The sequence below is a fragment of the Bombus affinis genome, chromosome 5, assembly GCF_024516045.1.
Source record: "Bombus affinis isolate iyBomAffi1 chromosome 5, iyBomAffi1.2, whole genome shotgun sequence".
NCBI classification, from domain to species: Eukaryota; Metazoa; Arthropoda; class Insecta; order Hymenoptera; family Apidae; genus Bombus; species Bombus affinis.
This window is the reverse complement of record NC_066348.1, coordinates 266,594-284,794: the sequence shown is the minus strand read 5'-3', so window position 1 is coordinate 284,794 and position 18,201 is coordinate 266,594. Positions and strand designations below refer to the sequence as shown.

At 35.7% G+C, this 18,201-nt stretch overlaps 4 protein-coding genes across 8 annotated transcripts in view; 2 read left to right on the top strand and 2 right to left on the bottom strand.

The window, feature by feature from the left end:
* The window catches only part of LOC126916890 (uncharacterized), a 109,999-nt gene extending 107,743 nt beyond the window's left edge, over nucleotides 1-2,256 (top strand). Inside the window, exons 2-3 of the transcript XR_007710798.1 lie at nucleotides 247-1,165; nucleotides 1,559-2,256. The gene's annotated coding sequence lies outside the window, so the exon portion shown is untranslated. The remainder of the gene's footprint in view (nucleotides 1-246; nucleotides 1,166-1,558) is intronic.
* LOC126916881 (uncharacterized) overlaps nucleotides 1-14,536 on the bottom strand; it is a 94,059-nt gene extending 79,523 nt beyond the window's left edge. The window contains exons 1-3 of one of the 3 annotated variants that reach the window (XM_050723142.1): nucleotides 14,388-14,536; nucleotides 12,221-12,683; nucleotides 8,929-9,447 (exon numbers count right to left, since the gene is read on the bottom strand). In XM_050723142.1, coding sequence (XP_050579099.1) covers nucleotides 9,185-9,447; nucleotides 12,221-12,539 — 582 coding nt within the window. In that variant the 5' untranslated portion in view covers nucleotides 12,540-12,683; nucleotides 14,388-14,536 and the 3' untranslated portion in view covers nucleotides 8,929-9,184. Of the gene's footprint in view, nucleotides 1-8,928; nucleotides 9,448-12,220; nucleotides 13,250-14,387 lie in introns of those variants that run through there. The other 2 variants (XM_050723141.1, XM_050723140.1) reach the window with 2 other exon arrangements.
* The window catches only part of LOC126916882 (uncharacterized), a 95,964-nt gene extending 81,223 nt beyond the window's left edge, over nucleotides 1-14,741 (bottom strand). The window contains exon 1 of one of the 3 annotated variants that reach the window (XR_007710776.1): nucleotides 14,727-14,741. The gene's annotated coding sequence lies outside the window, so the exon portion shown is untranslated. Of the gene's footprint in view, nucleotides 1-13,244; nucleotides 13,260-14,344; nucleotides 14,360-14,726 lie in introns of those variants that run through there. The other 2 variants (XR_007710775.1, XR_007710774.1) reach the window with 2 other exon arrangements.
* Nucleotides 1-18,201, top strand: part of LOC126916883 (uncharacterized) — a 193,689-nt gene that overhangs the window by 116,306 nt on the left and 59,182 nt on the right. The gene's annotated exons all lie outside the window — the stretch shown is intronic.

Here is an 18,201-nt window from a genome sequence, read left to right as displayed (position 1 = left end):
GAAATCAACCGATGCGACGAGGAAGCGCCGAGTTCGCGGGACGATAGCAGATCAAACTGGCCCGGAAAAACGACCGACCGTTCCAACGGAGCTAAAAGTGAGCTTAGGTCTGGTTTAAGTCTTAGATTCGATAAATTGAAGGTAGTGAAGGCGGTGAAGAAAATGTTCGGTAAAAAGTCTCCTAATAGCGAGGTCAACGACAAAGTTGTATGGGACAACACTAGTGGAACCAAAGTGGACGCTCAGGTAAGCTGTATTTCTCGTTACGATATCGTTTCTTGTTTAAGAGCCATCGTAGGTGAAAGGAGGAATGAAAAAGAAAATCGTAAATCGTAAAATCTCTTCCAGAGAATGCACTTTATCGTAAAAATTAATAAAGTCAACAACAACGTGAAATTAAATAATTGTTGTTTGATATTCTGTATTATCGATATAGGTGAAACGTGGAGAAGATAATTTGCAATCATTGCGGACAATATCGCAGTGACATTATTATCAATCGGTAATATTAAAGATAAAATTCATATGGGATGAAAACAGAGCGTCAAAAGTGGTTATTTTTCGATCTTCTTGCGAAGGGAAAATTCCTGCAAAATGTTTAAGAACGGCTCTCAACAAGGAATAAAAAATGTTATTACAGTTCCATTTTCGTGTTCGTTTTTTTTTTCTACATGATCCATGTGAAATAATTCTTCAGATGCTCTGCTGGTAAATGAATCGACGTTTGTAATAGAGGAAATATGAAGTACAGCGAGATCGTTGTTGGCTATTGTTCTACGCCGATATCGACAAAATAACTCTTCGACAACTCTATTGATAAATCAATTGTAGTTTGAAATCAAACGAATCTGAAGTACCATCAGTTTGTTGCTACGAGAACAATAGCCACCAACGATCTCGCAGTAATTCGGATTCGTTCGATTTTAAACTTCAATTGTTTTACCGACAGAATCTCTGAATAATTATTTTGCTGGTAAATTCTGCTGGTATATCGATTAGAGTTTGGAATCGAGCAAATACGAAGTACAAGATGGCTATTGTTCTCACGTAGCAACAGTCTGATAGTATTTCAGATTCGCTTGATTTCAAACTTAGTTCCCTTGGTTTAATTACTGATTTATCAGCTGGATCAAAATTTAAAGAAAATGAAGATCAAGTGTAGCGCGTAAGTTTGACCTCTGCTTAATTTTTTCATCTCTACACTCATCTTTTTCAACTTCCATGTCACATTTCGTATAAATGCTAATAATTCTTTCTTTTTTTTTTTTTTGATAAATTCTCTTAAACGTCGCACAAGAATTTTTCGTTCGCGAGGAGGTGCAAAAATGGCCACTTTTTGACTTGGGTCAAAATTTGCAAATTTGGGGTTAGCCCCAACTTAACCACACTTTTAATCCAACATGAATTTTATTTTAATATTACTGATCTCCGATGGTGGATCTGCGATACTGTACTTAATGATTGTAAACTATCTTATCGACTTCTCATCTATATTAATAATATAGGAATATTAAATAACAGTTAAATACTTAAATATATGTTATTTGATTTGTTTTAGAACGAAGCTCATTCTCTGGAGTGAAACTTTTAATTTCTCTTTCTTACGCGATAAAGAAGAGGTGCAAGGATTTAAATATTTATAACATTATGACCTTTATTCTTTAAGCATGAAAATATTTTAAATACAAGCATATAAATATTACATATAAATATTTCTATTTACATATACATCAAGTAAATTTACATATACATTTTCATCTTAGTAAAAAGAGCATGTAAGTTATCGTATTTACTATTACGTATTTTAACGCGAAATCTCGTTTCATAAAAATTTTCATTCAAATACGTAAACACATAATATTCATAAATTTATAAGAACAATTTTGTCCGTAGGTATTTGGTAGCGCGATTGAGAAGATGTTAACGGCGCAGAAGGGAAACGATACGGAGATACCGAGGGCTTCCGGGTCGAGCGGAAAGCCCTCGGTATCTCCGAACAAACCAATGTCAGGTAAAGTGACAAATTGGTTTTGAAATAGCAAGAATCAAAAGCAGACGGAATTCAGCGAACCGTCTCTCTGTTCTTCCCTAAAGGACCTATTCAAGAAGTAATGGGGAAGAACAAATGCTAATAAATGTTAAGTGTCTCTAGTTTAATTAACACTTCTTTATCTAAGAATTTCTTCCCTAAAAGACCTATTCATTATGTAATGTAGAAGCACAAATACTAATAAATGCTAAGTTTCTCTCGTTGAATTAACACTTATTTATTTAAGAATTTATTCAGAGATTAACACGACCTAATAGATGACTGACAATCTGGAGTAATTCAAATTAACGAGCTATACTTTCCTTGTACTTTCTTATTGCTATACCTCTACAATATTCTTTTATCGTATCTGTCGATTTTAATCTCACACAAATATCTAATAAATGTGTATACAGTAGTTGACGAAAATATTAGATAGAAGATTTTTGCGAATATATATTATGTGTGTTAGTGTTTTTCTTCACTTCACTTCAATGTAACGAGACGTGTCTATCATGATTACACCGGTAAAAATTGAGACTAATTTGGAAATATATATATGGAAGCTAGAAGATGCTTATTGCAGACGTACACATAGCAAAAAACTAATGTACAATGTAAAGAGTATTTTTAAACATATGATTGATTAGGGGTAAAAATGCTCCTACTAAAAATATTGTGACTTATTTATACAATACATAATTAACTGTCCAAATACCGATGGTAATCAATAAGCATCTTATAATTCCTATTTACATTTGTTTCAAAAGTTTCTTTCGTTTCATAAGGAAATAATAGATGCACGACACTTTTTGTTTTATATTATTTTATCGATTTATGTATGATCTATTTTGTAGTAATAGAACAAAACGAAAGAAACTTTTGAGACAGCCTAATGCATCTTGAAATTCATGAAAAGCTTCAACAAAATATTCATGGAAAGTTTCTGTAAGCGTCCGAGTAGTTTCGTGAGCCGTTATATGTATAATAATTCGTTACAATGTTAGCGATAGCTTGGAAAGTGAACTATTTTTATTATACATCTTTTTACTTTCCATATTACGCTCATAGATACTCTAAAACGCCGCGATACTAACTCTTATCTATCATGTTTACGAATGCCTATAATTTGTGAAACCGCTTCTGATTTTACGGAAATTTTGCAGTTGCTTGATGAATGAAACAGATTTGTTAAGAGAATCACATGTTATAGATACCTGAACTGCGATTTATTTAATATATCTTTTCTGATTTGTTATCCTGCAACATTTCCATGTTTTACGAAGCTTTAAATTAAATTTCACAAGTTTATTTTCCTTAAGCTAAAGACGATGCTCGTGAAATATTTATTTCTGAAGTAAAAAGTAAAAATATAGCTTACATATTGCTTGTATTTAATCATGTATTACGATTAATCCTGTTGCGATACTCGTATATTTCAGTTAGGCTCTGGTTTTAGTAAACAAGAAAGATTTATAATATCTTAAGAGGATGTTTAGCATGAAATCATGCTAATAAGAAGTTTTTCATGTTTTTCTTCAGGCTTAAAATATTTTTTAATGTTGTGAAAAAATTGGGTTGAAAATGAATAAAATGGTGCAACAGGGTATTTAAACAAACTAATATCTCTTATATGAATAAGTCGAGTGATATGCTGTAAATTACTTTCACAAAAAGACACCCATTTTTATTATTGTTTTCTAAACAAAATTCAATATGATTTGTTATACCTGTAATAGGAAGTTTCTTTAACTAACATTTAGTTATCGATCCTATTTTTATTGAAGTTTAACAATACTGTTCAATGTTAATAATTATTAATTTATAAGTGAAGGGTAATTCCAACGAAGAAAGATATCATTTGCAAACAAATAGTTTCAGATAAAATCAGCATTGGTACTGTAAATTTAAGATATTATAAATCTAATATGTATTGTATCGCAAAGCGGGATTCATGATGAAAAATTAAATATAAAAGTCCATGAAATTTCGCAAATTTAAACATCTCAGTTGATACAGCTTTAATAAATGTGGACAAAAGTTTAGTCTATCTCTATATTTAAATAACGCATGATATTTAATTCTACAGTATAATTAAACAAAGATTCGAAGCTGAAAATTTCGAAATATAATTGAACAATATATCGTACAATAAATGTTATATGATGTTCTGTAAAGGAGAATTGCATTTTTATGAAGAGGATCAAAGATAAAAGAGATTTTTGTTGAACGATACGACCGTTTCGAAATTCCATTTTGATCTTGTGTATGTATAGTGTATCTCGTACAAAAGATATTACAACAAGCGTCCAGTGATAATGTGAAACATTAATCAAAATTTCTAATCTCGAGTGTTTCAAGTCCCAGAACTCATCTTAATAAATATAAGAAGGACAAATTAAATTCAATTTGATTTTTCTAATTTTCTCGTTAATAATTAAATATGAGCATCAATCAATCAATAGTTCATAATGCACGGTATAATGCGTGTATAACATTCATCTGATTTCAATTAACTTACGTTTAAGCAAAATAATTATTCGAACTAGTTTATCATTCACATTATTACACATTTTAATTGTATATATATCTAGTACAACATAGAAAGGATGTTTTAGGATTATGAGTATTCATTTAATTTTTAAGAAGAACAATAAGATTCAATACATGTACACAATAGTTAAAAATATGAAATCCAGTCGCTTTTACATTAAGTACCATTTCCTCGTAAATGAACATACAAAAGATAAATGTCAATAACTATAAATGCCTGTTTAATGTTTCTTTTTTGTTACGATTATATATGTAAAATTAGTTCTTGTAATGAATACTGCTTATAGGAATAAGGATTATTTTTCACTTGAAATAAGTTTGCTTTGATATTTTAAATGACTGAATAAAATGCGGACAAAATATTTTAACCATACACGTAAAGATTCAAGTACGTTACATACAATAACTATAAGAATATATTTTTAAAAACGTAAGAATTTGTACTTTAGATAGCAATGCGTTTAAAAGTTATTTTATGAATTCACTTTATTAATTACTGATTTAAAATCTCCAGCATTTCCAGTAAAATGTCCAGAAAGTAGAAGAAAAGTACAACAAAAGTAGAAAACAGTTAATTTTGTAATATAAATTTATAGTCTACCGAATTAATATTTCTAAAACAGGGTCTATACACTTTCAAAATTTCAATCAAATCATATGCATAGTATTTCTTTTATCTCATATCATTAAATAACGCAAATCCTTTATTTTAGATATGCAAAGTCAAATATATTTTTGTCAATAAAGACACAAAAAATCTTAGATGTCTAAATGTCAGCTTTAAGAACAGTAGACTTGCCTGCCTTCAAACTTAAATGTCCTTTCCAGTAGTAAAACTTAAATAACATTAACAACGGCAGTAATATTTACGCCTACAGATGGAGGATATTAGACTTCGATTAAAATACAAGTAGCTCAATAAATATGTGTCTAAGTACGATGGTTAAAGAATAACGATTCGTCATTCTTTATTCCAGCGCTTAATGCTATCCATCTTTCAACAAATACAATCCTAGAACAAAGAAATGTTATGCGTGAATTTATTTGCCTTTGCGGGACGAAGGTTTATTAAATTATTAAATGAAAATATTAAATGAAAATGAAAGTTTATTAAATGATTGTAATATATTATATAAATATATATATATATATATACACACATACATATATAAATATGTATAATTGTGTGTATAAAAATTGATATATGTATGTATGTATAAAATATATATATGTATGTATATATATGTCGGGTTGGCGTTACGATTAGAGTTAGGGTTAAGGGCGTGAAACGAATCCCTATTGGCGCTAGACGTGATCGTTATGCAATAGAGGAGATATTTACCAGTGCAAACATGACCATGATGGAATTGGACAAGTAATCGCGATAATTTGATACTCGAGAAGCTAATGACGATGATCCTAGGCTCAATAACGAATCCACGGTCAACGGGATGACGAACTCTACTCTTCTTTAGCGTCTAAGTTGTACTCAATGTTAATGCATGGGGCAATCACTACGTATCCGAGAGTTACTTGAATCGTCGTCGAGATCGTACCGGAGAGTGACTCTCCGTCTCGACGATGCCGTCGAGGAAAACTATATTGGGTGGGTCTAAGGACATGAGATCCTCGGATTCGTCAAAGAAAGCTTTCGTTCCAAAGGCGAGGGAAATTAGCGCTGTTGCTAATTGGTCGATCTCCATATCGGCGTTTTGAAAGAGATGCTGGCCGCCCTTGAGGGGAGGTTGTTGACGGGGGGCATCGTTCGTGGAAGATAGGCTTCTCCTATCTTCCCGTAGTTGCAACAAGGACCGTTTGTCTAAATGAAGAACTTTGCTTGACTAAATCTTAAGATTTATTGCGGGTCCTCACGTTAGCTAAACATACTGCGGAGGTATATTGCCATCTGGAGATCATCTTACCCGAAGGATAGGATCTGCGTGTGGCGAGCCACGGAACAGAAACCTTTGAAATATTTACTGCCACGTGTCGCTACGGCTATTTCTTTAAAGGAGAGGTATAGAGTTACTCTGTGCCTTTGTTAGATAAAACGTTCATCCCTTGACCGCGGCTACGTTCGGCGACTGGTTGTCGCCTCGAGCCCAAGCTCACTATCATAAACCTCGAACAATCGGAGCGACATTTGTTTAATCTAAATTACAACATTACGGTATTCCCGAGAATCCAAGGAGAGGTTCCGGTGTTTTTCCATCTCCGACATATATATATGTCGATTTGGCGTTAAGATTAGAGTTAGGGTTAAGGGCGTGAAACGAATCCCTATTGGCGCTAGACGTGATCGTTATGCAATAGAGGAGATATTTACCAGTGCAAACATGACCATGATGGAATTGGACAAGTAATCGCGATAATTTGATACTCGAGAAGCTAATGACGATGGTCCTAGGCTCAATAACGAATCCACGGTCAACGGGATGACGAACTCTACTCTTCTTTAGCGTCTAAGTTGTACTCAATGTTAATGCATGGGGCAATCACTACGTATCCGAGAGTTACTTGAATCGTCGTCGAGATCGTACCGGAGAGTGACTCTCCGTCTCGACGATGCCGTCGAGGAAAACTATATTGGGTGGGTCTAAGGACATGAGATCCTCGGATTCGTCAAAGAAAGCTTTCGTTCCAAAGGTGAGGGAAATGAGCGCTGTTGCTAATTGGTCGATCTCCATATCGGCGTTTTGAAAGAGATGCTGGCCGTCCTTGAGGGGAGGTTGTTGACGGGGGGCATCGTTCGTGGAAGATAGGTTTCTCCTATCTTCCCGTAGTTGCAACAAAGACAAGGGATCGTTCACGGTTGTCCAATTTAACAAAATGGAACTCGTTGAATTTTATCGACCTAAAACGTCATGCGCAGATATTTTGACCTATATAATTTATATACCATACACTGTACAGATAAGTAGAAAATAAAATAATTGACACTCGCATATGCGTATCTCAGATAGTTACTACTTTACTTAAATGATTTAATTTAATGGAAATCGCTTACCATACCGTCTCGTTTTTCCGCGTATAAAATCATTCGTACGATCACTGGAATCATGTTGGATTCGAGCGATGGATCCATGTAAATTGCACTGACCTAGGATTAAAATACGTACGAAAATGTAACAGGCGTTAAAACAGTATTATAGCCTTACAAATAAATTATTATTCAAAACTCTCGTAAATACATCGTATCTTATATAATTTTCCTAAAAAATTAATTTTATTCGTTATATTTATCTTAGAAATGTACGTTATTAATCTCAACAGCATTGGAAAACCAATTACCGAATGGCTGAAATTAATCGATTACAAAATTCCATTACGGATAAATTATTCGCTGAACTTTTTAAAAGATACGTGTAAGCTTTGAACAATGTAAACAGAAAATACAGAGCTTCCATCCGAGTATACGATCGAGATGTTTGAAAGCAAGTAGCGTACCTTGAAAATACAGAGATACGCATAACTCTGCCCTATGTTTCCCGGTTGCTTGCGTACATATGTAGGAGGAGGTATTCTATATCTAAGTATAATAACAGAATTTCGTTTGGTATTACTTACGATGTTTAAAAGAGCCAAGATATATTGCTGTACTCGAATTCCATGAAAATCTACCACGGAGTAATCAGCAGCTATTCCAAGCTCTAGCCATCGTGGCGGCGAATCCTTAGCAGCTGGTCTTTTCTCTAGAAATGACTTATCTTAGAAATCGACTTATCTTCCACGAAATTAGAAAGTCTACTCGACTCGACTTGATAGCTTAAACGCATGATTATTAAAAGCATAAATTAATATCTACGAGCAAGTATTCGTGGAATAATTATTATGGTATAAATAATTATTTCAAAAGTATAATTTCAAAAATATCAATTCGGTATCACCGTGAATTTCATCCTGCAAATTTCTTTAAAATTCTTGACAAATTTTGGTAAACGTATTCCTCCAGCAAATTTTTCTATTTTTCTATTTTTTTACATTAAATTAGGCAAGATAGATAAAGATTCGTGCAATGGACAATATACATATGTGTAATAGACAGGGAATAATAAAATAAATTAAAAACAGCGAAATATAGATGAACGTGTAGAAGATCAAGCGAGAGTGGAACGCAATAGGGAGAATAATTGTAAACCGAGTTCCTTTTAAGGCTGAAGATAAGCTATTCTTATATTACATGCTGTTATTATTACTTTTGTACACGATAGATTGGAATATCAGTACAATTTCTTTCTTTCAGTAATATTCGATGATTCGTTAATTTATTAACCGCTATATTGTACGTGGTAAGTAGAAAAGCAACGATTGTACAAGAATGGCATTTGGAAAAATATTTGACTTACTTGATAATCTGTTCCTTTGCCATTTAGGACCAGAGAAGTATCCAATTTCCTCGGGATTTGTTATTTTATATAGGTTGGGGTTGATAATCAATCTCGGATCCACTCGGATTGGTTATCACACCTTTTATTTTCTCTCTTATACAAAACACCAAATCACACAGCAAACGTCTAAACTCTCCCAATGCGTCTTAGCAATTAAGGCGTGGTCGACTCCTATGACAAAAGAGCGTCGTACCAACATAACCCTAGTAACCTTTTAGTAACTAGCGGTCATACCAACTGAGCATTTCTCAACAGGATTTACGTCGATCGATAATTCTTCCGCTATTGTATCGTTGTATTCTGTGGAGACATCGTCTTTTTCATCGTACAGAATCAATTTCTCAGCTTCTGGGTATTCCACGTCGAAGACGTCACCGGAAAGATTATAAAATCCCTGAACATCGTGGCTTAAGGAATCGCGTTTGCTTCGTTTCGACTTTCTCTTACTTTCTTCAACTTCAAATTTATTCGATTTCCCTGTAACCGAATTATCAACGTTTTACCACGTTTGCCTGTCTTATCTTCGCTATTCTCGTTACGGATAAAATGAAAAAATAGTTGCAAAATTTCTGAAATTGTAAATACGACCAGACTGGAACGTATCAACGACATATACGGTGTCACGAAATTGTGACAAGTCAATATTCCAGTTGTTAGTTTGTTGAATTTACGCCACCGCTGATTAAACGTATCACGCTTTAATAGAAAATTCAATTTCCCAGCGGGGAAAATGGAATTTTGCGCTAATTAAAGTATTGCGCTTTTGTACAAAATTCCATTGTTTTCTGTTGCCCGCGAAAATGCAATTTTACGACGGACATTTCAGACAAATTTCCATCAGACGGCTTTCCATCCGTAAAAAAGAATGCTATCTATAAAAGTGTCAATGGAAATTGATCAAAGTAACGTCAAACAAACCCGTTTAAACAGCGAGGTAAATAGACCAATTGCTTTTAACAAAACCTGTATCGTTGCTCTTAACCGTTTCACTTTTAAATATCAATCGACGCTGTTCCTCATTAAAATTTCGATTTAAATCGAACGAGAAATACAGCGTAACACTTGGAATTTTCTATCGTTTCTCAACCATACTTCGAACATTTACGTCGCATTCTTCGATTCATAGGATCGCGATGTTGGATTCTTCGATTTCGATACAAAAACGTTTCACAGCTTTCGACGCGGGCAATTTAATTAAGAGAACAAATAATTTGTTTATAAACTGCCAATTACGTGCCTTGAATTTCCGATATATGCAATAAATTTCATTGCTACTTGACCTAAGTGGATCATAAAGTTGCAACCGTGTAAACCGTGCCACGTAATTTTATTGCATTCAATTTTCCACCTTTCCAACAATTTATCAAATTAGAATTTATCCGCGCATCGTACGAAATTTTTCATAAAAATTGATTAATAATAGTAGATATATAGCTCCTCGTATTCGTAAAACAGATTTTTAATCTGTAAACAACGAGTCGTGGTAATTACGATTCGATCGATTTTCAACTTAGCAAAATTTGTTTCCATTTAACATTCACATCCAGATTGTATTTCCTTTGTAATAAATTAATTATATAATTAAATAAATTTATTATTCGAACCGATATTCGGATACAGTTCGAGTATACTTGATAAATTTTCAGACTCGATTCTCCAAGTCGAAAATGAGAACGTTTTATCCTATACTTTTTCTTCATTTTTCCACAAGGATTCGCGTTGTTCTCGCTTTCAGGCGTTGTTCGGTTGCATCCTGTATATACGGGGTGTGCCAAATTTAAACCGTCAAATTGTAAGGAGTTGATTTACAGACAAGAAGAAGAAGAAGGAAGAACTTTATATAATGTTCGTCAACGGACGTTTCTTTACAGAATTACAAACGAGTATCGTTCGTACGAAACAGGTAACGACGCGTTTTCCATCGCAGCGTGCAAAAGTTCGCTGTATTATCGTGTCAGCGCAGTTGCATGCTTTTTATCATGCGACAACAAGCCCGTGTCGTTAATAGCTACAGTAATGATACAATGAAAAATTATTATCTGGTATCTTTGATTGGTCGTTGGAAAACGTTGTCCGTGTGCTCGGATAGAAGCCTGACATCGATCAACGATGGGAGTAATACGATCTCGTACACACAATTGCTAACAATTCGATCGAGTTGCAAAAACCGCGTGTTTTTACTCGTTGCGCTAGTTGTTCACGCGAACTCGCATCTCCAGAATAAACCTTCCGTTTTACAGTTGCGAAACCATAAATACAGAAAAGAAAACACAGTTCTTGAAACTTTGACGAAACGCTGATAATACGGTCAATTGTCGCGTGCCGTGGAATGGAAAATTCGTCGTTACTTGTGTCATACGTACGATACTTGTTTGTAACTCTGGAAAAACGCGTTTATTGCCCAGCTTCGTACGACATGTTTTTCGGTAAATATTTACAAAGCGGACAATCTCGCCATATTCAACGGCTTTGAAATATGTTTGCCAAGGCTAATATTCCGAACAACTTTTTCCTGTAATACTCTTTACCGTCGCTCTGCTTTCCGCGATATTCGCAGCAATTTCTGTCTCGACGACAGCGATGATTTCGTAGTTTCGCTTTTCTCGATATCACTGCTAAAGCTTTTCCTACCTCGAATAACGACGCAAAGCTTCGTATGCATCGTATCTATCCTGTTACTTGATACGCGAATTTAATTCACGGTAGCCTCAGTGATGTTTCTTCCCTGTGCGAGTTGAAAATGATTATCAGAAATGCATATATATATATATATATAAATGTACGGACGTCAACGTCCGAGACGTTCGTCCATGCCAAACGGTAACGCGTACAGGAAACATTTGTTCAAAATGACTTTGACTTTAGCTATATTTTCAAATTGGAATTAGCTAATGGTCGTTCGCTTTGTAAATGATTATTTCTTTTTCTTCTTTTTGCCTGCAGATTAAGCCCTCCCTGTTTGATGGTTTAAATTTATTAAATTAAATTTATTAAACCGAATATATATATATTCGTTTGTACTACGATTACTCTCATACTCTATGTATGGTATTATCATATCGACGCTATCAGTTCTTACAGTATCACGATCAGAGTCAATTTTAGAATAGAAGAAGCAATTAACGGCGGATCGCAAAGTAAGAAGCTTATAACATAATTGGCAAGGAAGTCGGTAAATCGATCAACCAATCACCTACATCCAACCGTCTAACGAAAGATGAAAAGCCATCGCGATAACGATCCTTCTCACCTGCAGGATTTTCCGGATTCACAGACACGAAGCTCGAATTATTCCCGATCGACCACCACTTCTCGTTTTTCGGCTGAAACATCACATGCTGGCCATTCGTCAGTGGCTGAACGAAGAACGATCTCTGCCCGATCAACATCAAGGCGTACACTTCTTCTTCGCATATCGTCACGACGACGAAGGAACTCGCGTCTCCTTCCAAGCTGCCTTGTCGAAGATCGCAGTTCGCCTTGGCGTTACGTCGCTCGGACTTGGTTTTACCCTGGCGCACCCAATTCACGGTGAAATTCGACGACAGTATCAATCGATCGTTGGCCATGGTCCTTAAGGTCCAGTTGCTGATCTCGAGGAACACCGGCTCTTGGTGGAGATATTCGCGCCAAGTTTCTCGGTCTTCGTGGGTCGATCTTCTGTTCCGCGCGCTCTCATTCGGGATCACTCGAGGGTAAACGATCTCGTACTCCTGCAAGCTTTGCAGAAAGTCGCTCATTCGCGACTTAGTAGCGATCGTGCCGAGCAGCCACGTGGCGAGGAGAAAACTGGGAAGTTTCGATCGCGTCATGTCTCGCGCGCTTTGATCGAAATTTCAATAGGATTTTCTGGCTACCCAAAACTCGCCAGGCATGCTCGTTCACTCGCAGACGTAGTTATCGCGATGAAAGCAGCTAGTTCGCAGACCCGATATTCTCATTTCATTTCGCCGGTTCGTAACGCGTTCGAAACGCCGTGTCATATAGACGCGGATGCGACGATACTCTCGCGATCTAACATTTTCAATGTCTCGCGCTTTATCACGTAGCTCGCGCGGAAGTAATACGAAGGTGAATCGTTGGTTTTAATACACAGGGTGTTGTTTAATCGATCGTATAATGGAGAAGGGAACGATTCTACGGTACACCAGAGATGAAATGAAATCATAGAATGCAGTGGTTTTGTAGGTAGTGCTTTATCGAAAAGATTAACCGTGAATATTTGCTCGACCTATTTATACCAAATTGATACAGAGCGACGAGTTTCGAACGACGAATCTTTCTCAATTTCCTTCGATCATCGTCTCTAGGCGTACGAAACTGCCTCGTTGAATTCGAACGTTTCTCGATTTCCTTCCACGTCTTTCAATTTCTTCTTTTTTCAATCGCCGTTCGCCTTCTCAAAGCTGTCTTCGAACAGAATTCTTAGAACGACTTCCAATTCCTTTCGATTCGTCCAATCGTTTAGCTTTACGAAACTGTTTCGCTAAACTCCTTTTTCCACTGTACTTGCGTATCGTAACAAACTCGTCGGCGGTAACTCGCGTCGATTAACGCTTCACCACCAGTAAAGTAACCGGGAATGCAGCAAACTAGTAGTCGGTAGAACGAAGCGGAACGTAAGTGGAGCGAGCGATAAGAGCGATCGCGACAATCGCACGCCTCGCCGTGCGATTCCCACGCGAACGAATCATCAAATTCGAGCCAAAGATTCACACTAACTCGAAGATTCGCGCCGATATTTTCCACGCGCGCGTCACAGAAATTCGAACGACTTTCGCGAAAAGGACGGAAGGATAAGACGATCGATCGGATCTCGGGTCGATCGCGATACCCCCGGACAGAAGGTTTCGACGAAAAAGTGGAGTAGACGCGACGAAGGAGCGTCGTGCAGCAACTGGTGGCCAATTTATTCACCACGTGCCGTAGGAATTTAATTTTCTTTCGCGCAAGAACGATCCACCATCGGAGAAAGTAGAATATAATTAATTTCGATCTCGTGTCGATCGCGACGTTCCGGATGGAACGTTTCGCCGAAGAGGTGGAATAAACGCGACGAAGGAGCGTCGTGCAGCAACCGGTGGCCAATTTTTCCACCACGTGGCACCACGTGGAAATTTAAACGTTTCCCATGAAAATGATGCACCATCGGTGAAAGTAAAATACGATAATTAATCGGTCGTCGAGTCGAACGTGATATTCCGGATAAAATTTTTCAATGAAAAAGGTGGAGTAAACGCGACGAACGAGCTTCGTGCTACGACTGGCAGCCACATGGACGGATGAACGCGGCTGGAAACGCACGCGATTGCAGCGGCGAATTGTGCGTAAGAGTAAGCGCGAACGCGAGACTGGAAAAAGCACCAGCGCTTACCGCCCACTGAAGTTCTAATAATGGCAGCTTTATGTGCAATCACAGAGAAACGAGGATGCTGGCGAACGCATTGTTCGACCCCGACCGAGACGATTTAACAAGGGCCGAGGATTTCATCTTGAACGTTGCTCTCGACCCCACCAGAATTCTTCGCTTTCCCTTGAACCGCGAACTCGAGAATATCGTATTCAGTAAGGCGACGAATCTAATGAACGGGAATTAGATCTGTTCCGACAGCTTCCTTTGCCTGGATGAAAGAATAAGTACGAGAGATAAATTATGTCAGATAATGCACAGTGACTGGCAGAAAAGTCATATCTACTTACGTGTATGAATTCTAAGTAAAATTTATATTAAACATTTCTTTTTTTGCCTATTACACACTTTTTTTTCTATTCTACGATATATGTCACACGTTTACTCGTCTCGTCGATTAGAATTCACTTTTATAAAATTACAGCATTTCTTCTTCAAATTTTCTTCGGGGCTTTCGATATTTGCGATGCTCAGTGCGTGGTGGCTGTGCAGCTACAGCTAACAATATCTTGTATATCAGTATCTTTTATAATCTTATACAGTGGCTGTGAAAAGGTATTTATATGCGTTAGGTTGTCCCAAAAGTTTCTTTAGTTTTATAAGGAAATATAATGTTATTATTATTGAATTCTGTATGAATAAAATAAAATGGATTCTATTACTACAAAATAGATCATACATAATTCAATACAATAATATGATACAAAAAATGTACATTTATTATTTCCTCACAAAACGAAAGAAACTTTTATGCCAACCTAATGCTAATACTTACGTATCTCTATCTTTTTCAATTTTTTTTCATCAGCCGTTACATTTCACTTTCAACTAGTGTCAATAGTTCGTAGTCATACGATAGTACTATCAAGTGACGCGAAATTTATCTGTCCATCTGCATAGTGGATGGTTTTCGACCAGTGACTTTAAGTGATTTTCCACTTTCTTCATATTTTTGCTTAGATTCCGCTTCGCATAAAAAGATTCACATGTATCGATATGAAAATTATTGGAAGATATTCTAGCAACTTGCAAGAGTATTCAAGAATTTTTGAGCACACTTTTTAAAACACGAGAACGTAAACAGATATTGCATGATCCTAAACGATCCAGCGTGTAAATGTCGGTAAGGCTTTTGCAGACAGAGGACAATTAATATGCTTTCAATTAATAGAATTGATTAACACGCTGGGATAAACACAATAGTAGAAATAATACAGAAATACTTTTTGTAGCCACTGTAAGTAGCTGTTGGGTACAGTATTGTTCAAAAGTAGACAGTCGCTCGATTACTTTTGGCAAAATGTACTTTACTCGCAAGATCATGTGTAAATGGACTGCAAAATTTCATAACAGTTAAACGTAAAACGAGCAATAGCCTACGTTTTGTAAAATGGTTTATCGAAATTAGGAGATAAAGAATTTCAGATAAGTAAGAGTGTAAAAAAGAAGAGAAAGATGGTTTTAATATTAATTTTAAAAATATTAAAAGGGACATTTCTGATTTTCTTATCCGTTGATAAATTGTTGTTTGAATAATTGCTTCTTGGAATAAAAAATATTTCTTTCCATTTTATTTGCGTTTTACACGACGAGATGAATGGCAACGAACGAGATGCAAAATGAGAGATGCTTAGCATCGAGGCATTACGCGTGGGCGATAGATTAGTATGACTCTTCAGAAAGAAATTACATTACGCTTAACGACGATCGTTATTCTTTCCTGGAATGGTTTTATTCCCTCTTAACAAGGCGATGTCGTCTCACGTTTTCTACGAAAAACAAAAAATTCCATTCTTTGCCTTAGTTTTCATTATATGCTATCGCACGATAAATCATATCCCTTTGTTCACGAATGTGGAAATTTAATTAAAACCGATTCCTAGAAATATGCGTTTTCCATTGGAACAAAACCCTATATCCCGTTAGAACCTTCCAGGAATTCAAGAACTTTGTAATTTTCCGTTTGACGATGTCGGATCTACATTCAACCTAAGCTCTCTCGATTTCTACGAAAATGATAACACGCAGATTTCCAGGATGCTGTTGAAAGAACAGAATGCACGAGTATAAACTGAATGCTTTCATTTAGGCAGTGTAATTACGTTAATTGGTTACAGCTGTAAACGCGCTGGTATAAACTATATAGTTTAAGCGATTTAGTAGATACCTGATCTCGCGTTTTCCTGTTTCCAGCGAAATTTTAGTATTATAAACGGAATGCGGATGTTTGTGCGTTTGAGAGAAATGTGGGTGTGTATAAACGTCCAGGTTGTACACTCTTGTTTACGAGTATCGAAAAATATGCCGATCGTTAAAATTGTTCGCTTCCTGCAAAATAATCAAAATAATTGGAAACCAATCGGAGGATACTTAAAAATTAAAGTAAAATAAAAAGAAAATTAAGGTATAATTAATAAAAGAATATTGTACAGAGATCGTACGAAGGAATTTTAATAAAAGTTGTGTACAATTTTCTAATGTTATGTGTCCACGAGAAAATTCCCATTCTATTGGGTTTTCTCAAAAGTTTCTTTCGTTTTATAAGGAAGTGACAGATGCACATCATTTTTTGTTTTACATTATGATCCATTTTGTTCTATTAGTAGAAAACGGATCATACAAAATTCAATAAAATAATATAAAAGAAAAAATGTTGTGCATCTATTATTTTCTTATAAAACAGACAGAGACTTTTGGAACAACCTAATATGTATCTCATTGACATCCTTGGGAATTAAGTAGAGGATAATGGAAAAATGGAAATCGATAAAAAGTATTTATTATTATATCGAGATTAATGAGTTTTTTTTTTTTTTTTTAGAAAAGTTTGTTACTTTATACAATTTATTGGTAGTGTATTGCTATAACAATTTTTCTAAAATTTACAATTTAAATTATATTGGTTCGTTGAACGATCGAGTAATAACTTAGCAGTGTTATAAATCTCATTCTCGTAGATTTGATTGTATTTGTAATTATTATAATTATGAGCATCGTATTCTTAAGAACATCCCCTTTTTATATTATCAATTGTTCTTTGATTTATCGACATCATTAGAACGAGAACATCATTATTATTTTCTTATTTCTGAGCTTCGTATTATCGATATTGTCGTAATTTTATTGACTTATTAATCAATATTCATCGTAATATTATTATGAAACACATAAGGAATGAAACTCCATGTATACATTTACAAAATGAGAACAGCATTTTCATTGGTAATGCGACAAATCTTATGTATCGTGTTGTTGTGTAATATTACAGTGTATGTTACAATGTACGTATAAACGCGTTAATGGAACCAATTATTCTCATCGGCGACTAAAATGATTCACGATCGTGTGTTACTTCGTCTGCAATGTCAGGACGGATATATGATAATTGTTAATGTAATTTGTAATACCAAAGCTAGAAACAGATCGATCCCTCTTATCGTCAAGTCGTTCGCAGCACCGGTACCGATATTGCAAAACGATTTCTCGCAACAAGTGGTGCAAGCGGAGAGTTTTGTTCGTTCACCGACCACTATACATCCTGAGTCGCATTTGTTAGTACACTTTCTCTCCACCGACCAAGTTTGTGGACTAGACGTTGAATTTTCGGTGCTGGTAGTGTAAGAAAATCGCTTTATCTGAAGAGAAAGAAGCAAACGTGAAAGGAATATTTGCAGATTTTAAACTTTCACGATGTTCGTTATATGACATGTCCTAGCGGATCGCAAGAGACACTCGTACGCTAAAATATAGTATTTCTTTTAATTTTGTCCGAGTACGAGCTCATTTTGGGCGGCATTAAACCACGAACTTGATAGTATCGA